Source organism: Odocoileus virginianus, chromosome 26 (assembly GCF_023699985.2).
Source record: "Odocoileus virginianus isolate 20LAN1187 ecotype Illinois chromosome 26, Ovbor_1.2, whole genome shotgun sequence".
Classification (NCBI taxonomy): domain Eukaryota; kingdom Metazoa; phylum Chordata; class Mammalia; order Artiodactyla; family Cervidae; genus Odocoileus; species Odocoileus virginianus.
Window position 1 is genome coordinate 28,933,435 of NC_069699.1, and position 9,379 is coordinate 28,942,813.

General features: G+C 47.7%; 1 protein-coding gene and 1 long non-coding RNA gene across 5 annotated transcripts in view; one reads left to right on the forward strand and one right to left on the reverse strand.

The window, feature by feature from the left end:
• The window catches only part of MITF (melanocyte inducing transcription factor), a 221,184-nt gene extending 215,227 nt beyond the window's left edge, over nucleotides 1-5,957 (reverse strand). For 2 of the 4 annotated variants that reach the window (XM_020910233.2, XM_070455687.1), the window contains exon 1: nucleotides 5,699-5,957. In XM_020910233.2, the coding sequence (XP_020765892.1) occupies nucleotides 5,699-5,802 (104 nt within the window). In that variant the 5' untranslated portion in view covers nucleotides 5,803-5,957. The remainder of the gene's footprint in view (nucleotides 1-5,698) is intronic. The other 2 variants (XM_020910207.2, XM_020910199.2) reach the window with 1 other exon arrangement.
• Nucleotides 1,694-5,054, forward strand: LOC139031237 (uncharacterized). Its single transcript, XR_011483699.1, has 3 exons — nucleotides 1,694-2,648; nucleotides 3,477-3,996; nucleotides 4,804-5,054. It is a non-coding gene; the product is annotated as an uncharacterized lncRNA (long non-coding RNA).
• Nucleotides 5,958-9,379: the final 3,422 nt, after the last annotated feature.

Sequence of the window (9,379 nt, forward strand, 5' to 3'; positions counted from 1 at the left end):
ACCTCACTAAGGGGGAAAGCAAAAAGATTTTACTAAACTTAGGATAATTTTATTGCATAACAACGCTGGCCTTAGAGAAGAAAGCCAGAGTCAACCAAATGCAAACACACTCTGGAAGGTCAGGACTCACTGCTAAGTAATAGAGAAATAACAAGAACATCTGCTAACATTTACTGAGCACTAAATATGGGCCCAGCATCATGCTAATACTTTTCCATAGTCAATGTCACAATTAATGTCCTTAAGACCCTTAGGAGGCAGGCCCCTCAGTTGCCAGATGAAGAAACTGAGGTTAGAGGTCACCCAGCCTCCCCAAGGTCACTCAGCTTGTTCAGGACAGACAGAAATGACAGAACAATCCTCTTAAATCTCCATGTAAAGTAATTCTCTGCAGATTAGATAGAAAAATCAAGAAAACTTTCTGAAAACAATAAAAGATGGACAGTTCAGTCTTGCCAAGAATGAACGATCATTCATTTCATTTTATAAATGAAAGGGTATTTTTAATAGGAAGATCTGGGTGCATGCAAGGTTGCTTCAGTCGTGTCTGACTCTTTGTGACCCTATGAACTGTAGCCCCCCCGGCTCCTCTGTCCATGGGCTTCTCCAGGGAAGGATACCAGAGTGGGTTGCCATGCCCTCCTCCAGGGGATCTTCCTGACCCTGGGATTGAATCTCTTATGTCTCCTGCCTTGGCAGGCGAGTTCTTTACTAATAGTGCCACTTGGGAAACCAAGGAAAAATCTCAGAATAAATCCAAGAAATGGTGGTGGCTTTACATGGAAATCCATGCATGTGAGCGTGAGTTTGACACAACCATCTTTTCTTTCTCATCTAAATACAAATCTGCAACAATTTCACACATCTCTCTCTGAATCAGCATCTGGGAACCATTGCTCTATCTCATCCTGCCAATATAAACCTAATACTCCCTTTCATTCCCATTTCTAATTTGTGGGAAGTTAAAGCACCATTATCTAAACCATTATTAAAACTTTGAGAAGAGGAGAAACTGGAATTAGTTTAAATCAATTCTGAAGTCTGTCCAGGAAAAGGGCATTAGCAGCTACAAAGCCAGAGAATTTAGCACCGACAAAACTATGGCCACCTCATGAGAAGAGTTGACTCACTGGAAAAGACCCTGATGCTGGGAGGGACTGGGGGCAGGAGGAGAAGGGGACGACAGAGGATGAGATGGCTGGATGGCATCACCGACTCGATGGGCATGAGTTTGAGTAAACTCTGGGAGCTGGTGATGGACAGGGAGGCCTGGCATGCTGCAATTCATGGGGTCGCAAAGAGTCAGACACGACTGAGCAACTGAACTGAATTGAACTGAAACGAAACAAAAGAACCATAAACCTGGAAGATGCTAACATATTTTTTTAAAAATGTTTTTCAGGACCTAAAGCCCTACAGAGAGTCCCTTCCCTGAAAGGGACCCATTCAATGGTTCCACATCTGACCCTGACCTGACTGTGCTCATGTGTGATATCTGGGTTCACCCTCTCATATTTGGCACCTTTCCTCTGCCACCCAACCATTCGTGGCTCATTTCCAGGAGAATACACCAAGGTTTCAAAAACCTTTGGGGAGGATCCAAACTACAAACATTTCTTCAGGAGACCCCTTTCTCTTGTGTGTGTGTCTCTCTATGACACAGCTTCTCCAGTCATTGTGACCAAAGCGGGGTTCCATCACCTAAATCCACTGGCTTCACATTCCTAAAGTCTAGGAGGTCTGGGTTAGGAATGAAACTGTCTTTCCTCATCAAACACTTGCACATCTAAGCCTAGTCCAAATGAAGACTATATAAACTCCTCTTTGGAGACAGCGTGGTGGATACCTATTTTAAAAGGAAGGCAGCCTTGAATGCAAAAACCAGAATCAAACGGCCCATCCGGAATCGAATACAAAGAGAGAAAACAACAGATAGTCAAACAACAAAACACTATTGTGCCAGGCATTGTTCTAGGCCTGTTAATCTGCAACAGGGGTGAGTCTATGTCCCATGGACATTTGGTGGCATCTGGACATATTTTTGGATGTCACAACTTGAGGAGGGATGCTATGGCCTTGAGCAGGTAGAAGCCTGGGATGCTATTAAACATCCTGCAATGCCCAGGACTGCCCCCACAGCAAAGATCTATCCAGTCCAAAGAGTCAACAGCACTGACGATGAAGAAACTCTGTTCGAGGTTCTGGGGGCACCACAGTAAACCAGGAAGACCCAGAAATCCCTGTCCCCTTGGACCCTGCAATCTAGTACAGAGAAACACAGCATACCTGGAACCCATTAGAAAATGATAGACTGGGTCATAATGTAAGTACTGCAGAAAAAGCGAGCAGGGGAATGGACACAGAGTTTAGAGGGAGAGACACAGCACAGAGTGTGTTCAAGGCAGGGATGACATTTAAGGGAAGACATGAAGTCGGCTGGGGAGGGAATGAACGCTACTGCTCTCCGGACAAAGACAGAAAGTGCACTTGCTGGCCCCAGCAAGTGCAGCTTACAAAGGGCCAGAGGTGGAGAGGTCTGGAGTGTTCCGGGAATGGTGTGGAGGCTGGCTGCAGCAGAGGCGGCCAGGAGAGCAGCAAGTCAGCGCTGACAGGGAGCCCGCCCATAAAGCGGTCTGCCTTGGACCACGGTAAGGGTCTCGAGTTTTACTGATACCAGGGAGGGTTCTGAAGCGAGAACATGATGTGATACACTTAGCATTAGGTTTCTCAACCTCAGCAGTAACAATCTGGGGACAGATGACTCTTCATTGTGAGACTGTCCTGAGCACTGGAGAATGTTCAGCAGCATTTCCACTCTCTACTTACCAGAGGCCAGTAGTAATCCTCATCCACTGTAGCAACCAAAAATGTCTCCAGACATTGCTGAACGACCCCTGAGTGGGGCAAGCCACCATTCAGGTTGAAAACCAGTTTTAACATAGACATTGTGGCTCCTGTGTTGAAAAATCCACAGAGAGGCAGCAAAGATAAAGGTAGGAGACCAGGTAAGAGATAATTAGACAGCGAGGCCAGGTGGCAGTCTGAACCAAAGTGGGAGCGAAGGAGTTGGTGACAAGTAGGCAGATGCTAGGGGCATCCCTGGTGGCTCAGAGGGTAAAGAATCTGGCTGTAATGCAGGAGACCCACATTCAATCCCTGGGTTGGGAAGAGTGAAAAATTTTCACTCGATTATTAAACAATAGCTTTACAGTTTAGAGAATAAAGAAATCAACAGCCTAGTAAATTGGGCTTCCCAGGTGGTGCTAGTGGTAAAGAACCTAGCTGCCCAATGCAGGAGATGTTAAGAGACCGGGGTTCAATCCCTGGGTTGGGAAGATCCCCTGGAGAAGGGAATGGCAATCCACTCCAGTATTCTTGTCTGGAGAATCCCAGGGATAGAGGAGCCTGGCAGGCTACAGGCTATGGGGTCGCAAAGAGTTCGACACAACTCAGCAATTAACAGTTTTCTTTCTCAGGAGGATTCTAGACATATCTTCAACTCCAAAAGACAAGGCAGTTGCAGCCATATTCCCCTTCTGATTTCAACTTTTTCCAACCAAGATTATAAGAAGGGAGGTGCCCAGGCAAAGACTTAAGACAAAAAGCCACGAGGAGGGGGCCCTGAACATGCAGCCCTTGTAAAGTCACACCACAGATGTCGATGACAATACATCAGACAACTGTGGAGAACTGTACTATAGGGAAATTTTGCCAACCCCATATATTTATTCACAGATTTTATTTCACTGGTTTATTTCAAAGAGCATGTGTCTGCTCCACAGACAAGTTTTACAACTTTTTTAATTTAGCCTTCCTCTGTGCACCGGTTCCATCCTGCACCTGTTTCCAGCTTCAACGTGTGAAACCAGCGCTTCCCACGTCCCCGAAATTTTCCTTACACGTGCAAGCTAGCTCCTGAGGATGCTCAACCCTTGCAAGTCTTTTTTTTTTTTTTTTTGCCAACTCTGAAAAAGAACAGGCCCCAAATCCTCCAACGTGAGTTTCATGGCATTCATCTGGGTTTTTCCAGATGGTATTTTCCTCACTCTCTCAAATTTATTTAATGTTATGTATCAGCTACCATCAAAAATGTTCCAAACAGTCCGGTTAATTCATTTCTTTCAGGACTACACACACACACACACACACACACACACACTCCCTCCCTCATTCTGGCCGTGTAAGCATTTGCTTATAGAAGCAAAAGCAGAGACTGCTCGGTAAAACACTGGTCCCTTCAGCCGAATACAGATAAAGCCCCAATGAGCATAACCAACAATACCCTTTACACACTATTACTCCACACCCCCAACCCCCAACACACACAATCTAGGCTCACACACAAAACAGCCATTATGAAGAGAAACCACCAACTAAAGGCTGGTTTTAGGCAACTAACTGCATAGAAGGTTTCCTTCCAATCTCCGTGAAGCAGCTGCCAAGAGGCTACTTCAGCCACCAGTCAATCGGTGTGCTCCTGGCAGACTTTCTTCCCCAAAGTGGATTCAGAGCCTGACAGCCCTGAAGGAAACGAACCTAACTTCACAAGTACCAGTCCCCGGTGCCCCAGCAGCTATGATCACACCCCTTCACTCCCGATTCAGTCCTTCCTTCACCACCATTTCAGGCCCCTCTCCCCTTCTGCCAGCCAGGCCCCTTCACCCAGACACTACGGACGGTGAGGGGCGGGCAGGGAGGTTTGAGGATGCAAAAGCACCGCTGAAGCGTCCGGTTACACCCTCATGCTACCTCACAACTGAGGGGTGGAACTCTCACCGCCTCAACGGACCACCTCTCTCTTAGTAAACACTGGAAATGTCCCGAGTGGCCGCAAGACAGAGAGGAATGAAGACACCCAACCTGCTCCAAGGGACAAGCAGGAATGGACGCAGCCTAAGAAGCGGGCACTAGGGCTGGTGCGACGCCAGACCAGCAGGTGTCTTCACTCTCCTCCCGAACAGTTTTAGACGCGCCCAGAGAATTAAAGACGTGTCGCGGCCCAAGAGCGGTCACTCGCTAAATCTCCGTCTCAAAAGTTTTTTGCCCCTCCAGGGAAGGCCTGCATTTGAATGGGACCCCAAAGCCTGGGAGTTCCACCTGGCCGAGGAGACACGCCCCCGCACCTGGCACCCCGCCCCTCCCGCACCGGGGTGCCGGCCCGGGAAGGTCAGGGGCGGGGCTCGGGAAACCTCACCTGGAGGCGGCCCGAGGTCGGTTTTCCCAGAGGGGCCCGACTGCTAAGCGGCCGACAACACAGGAGCGAACACCGCGCTCGATCCCACCGCGAGCTCTCCCTCTCCCAAGTTCTCAGCCCCCTGGGATTTTCAGAAAAGGGGTCCACTCGAAACTCACCCAGACCGCGTCCCGGCCCGGCGCTCCTTCTCCCCCACCTCCGCGTCGGGGCACTCCCCAGCCCCCACCCGCTCTCCGCTGCTGGAATCCCCCACCGAGGGGTCCCCTCGGCTGTCCGGCGCTGCCCGCCGCGCCCCCAAAATGCGCTCGGGCGGAGACCCTCATTGGTGCACCTGGCCGGCCGGCACGGCCCCCAACTGTGGGGGGTCAGTTCGCCCTCTGCCCCGGGGCAAGGGCACGGGGTCCTTGTCCCAGAGTCCGGGCCAGCCGCTTCCCTCGCCTCAGAGTGGGAGGCAACGGGTCCTCCAGGTGCGGGCCGCGCCTCCCTCCAGCTGTCACCACTCACCTGCTCTTCAAGGGTTGACTTTTGAGTTCGTAATAGGTTTTGGGCTCTTCGTGAAACTCCTCCCCGACTTCGAAATCCGGCACGATCCCCGATTCCGACTGCATGGCTCCAGCTTCCCGTCCTCGCACTGCTCCAAAGTGAGAACCGAGCCCGGGGGCGGAGGTGAGGTGGCGAGGCCTGGGTCCCCCGAGCGGTGCGCCCCCAAGCCGTGCAGAGCTCAGCCCGCTGGCCCGCGCGCGGCCGCCCGCCCCGGCGCCCGGAGTTTACACTCGAACCGGGACGGGAGGGGCGGCTGCCCGGCGCCGTCTGGGATCTGTAGTCACAGCCGGGCCGAGTATACCCGACTTGCCAAGAGAGCCGCTCGCCACAAAACTACAATTCCCAGAAGGCTAAGCGAGGGCAGCGGCAACGTGGGAGACACCGCTAGTCCAACTCCTGTTTGGATTCATTGTCAATGTCAGCAGCTCCTCTCCCTTCTCTCTCTCCACTAGATTCAAGGGTACAGACTTGACCATTTAATATTACTAAGAATGGACTCAGCTTTGTTCTCCTACCATCACTCCTCCAAGCTCACACATTCGCGAGGGCACGCCAAGTCCTTATTAAAAAAAAAAAAAAAAAATAGTAAAGGGTTTTGGCACTAGGAAGTTTCAGCCTTCAAGTCTCTCTCAAATATACTTTATATCAGGCTACATGTATTACAGCGCTGCTGCGACAAATCAACCTGTCCTCGATTTGGAACTGCGTGGAGGAACTTTCCTTCACTCTGTAAGTAAAACAGTACAGTGGAAACTGTTCTTGTGCGTCCCTTTCCTGTAACTAACTCAGTCAGTGCTTTTACAACTCTTCATCCAGTTGAATGACTCTCCCCTTTATCCAATTAGCCACTTTTAATCCAAAGCGGCACTTGAAAGGTGCAGTTAATTTTAAAAGGCACAAAGTTACAAAACAGCGTCGTCACTGCCTGCTTTTAATTTCTTAGTTGGCTGGGACTTCCAATGAAATCGTCCTAACTTTACAGGAGTGAAGTTGTGGGGCACATAAAATGTACAAGTGTCAACTCCCCCCACCCCCACCACAGCTTCCCGGCACTCACTTAGGTAACAGATTAACAGACACTGTTATGGCTCATTTGAACTTACAGTCTTTCCCTCTGATTAGTTCCAGTAGGGTATTTTTCTTTCTTTTAAAAGTGTTTGAAGGTACCAGGGAGGAAGTAGAGAGTTAGAGGGTGGCTTTTTAAAGTTCTAAGACCCACAGTTGAAATCCCGAGTCCTTCTCTAAAGTGCTGTGTAATCGTGAGCTTGTCACTTGATTCCTAGAAGCCTTAATTTCTTCATCTATAAAAAAGGAGATTGCAAAATCTGTTTTTTGAAGATGTTTCGAGGTCAAATGCAAGAGAATGATCTGTAATCTATAAAAATGCTGCTCAGTGGTCATTGTTTTATTTGTCAGCTCTTGAAGATATTGCTTAGACTAACACTTCATCTGTGAGTTTATCCTTTCAAAAGTAATAAATGATCATCCTGCGAGAAAATTCTAAGGAGGCTAGACTAATGACCGGTACCTCCCAGGAGTTGGCTGTTTGCTAGTTAGCCTGGATGAAACATCACATTAGGACCGTACCAGTAAAATATTACAGAACCTGAACACTCCTGTGGAAAATAGGCTTTTTGTGCTCATGAAATAGGATCCCAGATTCCATGACAGATACTACTGGAAATTAGACATTAAAAGTTAAAAAAAAAAAGTTATTCTCTGACAGAAAGAAGAGGAAACATAAAACATGCAAGAAACATTGAGACTAGACTTGTAGTCTTATCTTGTTTCTCAACTATAGATGACTAGAATATGGACTTCCCTGTAGCTCAAATGGTAAAGAATCTGCCTGCAATGCAGGAGACCCAGGTTTGATCCCTGGGGTTGAGAAGATCCTCTGGAGAAGGGAATAGCAATCCACTCCAGTATTCTTTCCTGGAAAATCCCATGGACAGAGGAGCCTGGCAAGCTACAGTCCGTGGGGTCTCAAAGAGTTGAACATGACTGGGCAACTAACATTACTACTATTCGGAGGGGGTGAATATCATAATAACATGGGGGTGTTACAGGAATTTAAGGGGTATGGGCTAGAGACTCTTTATGTCTTGCACAATGACAAACTTTCTTATCTAAATATCATCCATACCTGTATTGAGAAACACTGGAATCTTCTTAATCTTTTGGTTCACTGGAAACCTTTTAATATGAGGAAGGCCACTGACCTGCTCCACAGAAAATGTGGATGAAAACAAGATTCTTGTGCCTAATTTTAGTCCATTGACCTTCAAAGGCCATCAAGGACTTCGGGTTCAGTTCAGCTCAATTCAATCGCTCAGTCATTTCCGACTCTTTGCAACCCCGTGGACTGCAGCACGCCAGGCTTCCCTATCCATCACCAGCTCCCGGAGCTTGCTCAAGCTCATGTCCATTGAGTCAGCGATGCCATCCAACCATCTCATCCTCTGTCATCCCCTTCTTCTCCCACCTTCAATCTTTCCCAGCATCAGGGTCTTTTCCAATGAGTCAGTTCTTCGCATCAGGTGGCCAAAGTACTGGAGTTTCAGCTTCAGCATCAGTCCTTCCAATGAATTTTCAGGACTGATTTCCTTTAGGATAGACTGGTTGGATCTCCTTGCAGTCCAAGGGACCCTCAAGAGTCTTCTCCAACACCACAGTTCAAAAGCATCAATCCTTCGGCGCTCAGCTTTCTTTATAGTTCAACTCTCACATCCATACATGACTACTGGAAAAACATAGTTTTGACTAGACGGACCTTTGCTGGCAAAGTAATGTCTCTACTTTTTAGTTTTCTATCTAGGTTGATCATAGCTTTTCTTCCGAGGAGCAAAGGTCTTTTTGAATTATAATGAAATAGTCCATTTTGTCATTATATCCCACAGTGACCTGCTAGACCTAAGGGATCACAAACCCAAAAGGGAATAAACTGTCAGGAAAGCTAAGACACCTGAACTTAGCTCCAACTAAGTAAGCTTGCCCTGAGGTACACACAGATAGCTGCTATTTTTTTCTCCTTCACCTTTTCTTCTGATCTCATCCTACTCGGTCCAGGAAAACGACTCTTTTCATCACCTATGGTCAGGTTATTGATGACAGTGCCATCTGCTACCCTGTGGGAATAGCTATGAGACTGGTCCTGACCCACCCGGGGGCCATTTTCCTAGCCATGGTGATTCCTTGAGGGATGGACACAGTGTCCTACTGTGACTAGAAGTCCTCCTTGAGACTCTGCTCCTGGGGCATCTTGGGAAGACTGTCTGATCTTAGAAGCACAGTGCTGGAGGAAAGGAAACCTAGAGCTTATTACTTATGGCCACAGAGAAATGGCCATTTTTGATCAGCAGTGAAGCTGATAAAAAATGAGAGAAAATGAGACAAGATCAACAAAAGGAAGCAGAAACAAGCCAACTTGAGAAAAGAAAAGAACAGTAACATTGTTTCAGCTCCCCATTCCAACCATATCTGAAGTCAGATATCCTTGGACTTTTCATATATATGAACCAAATTTTTTATTTTTGCTGTAACTTAAAAACGTTCAAAGTAAAAATGCACTGGTTATGAACATGGTATTCTGTTAGGTACCCAGACTACAAGAACGTATCTGACATCCTTCCTGCCCTCAAG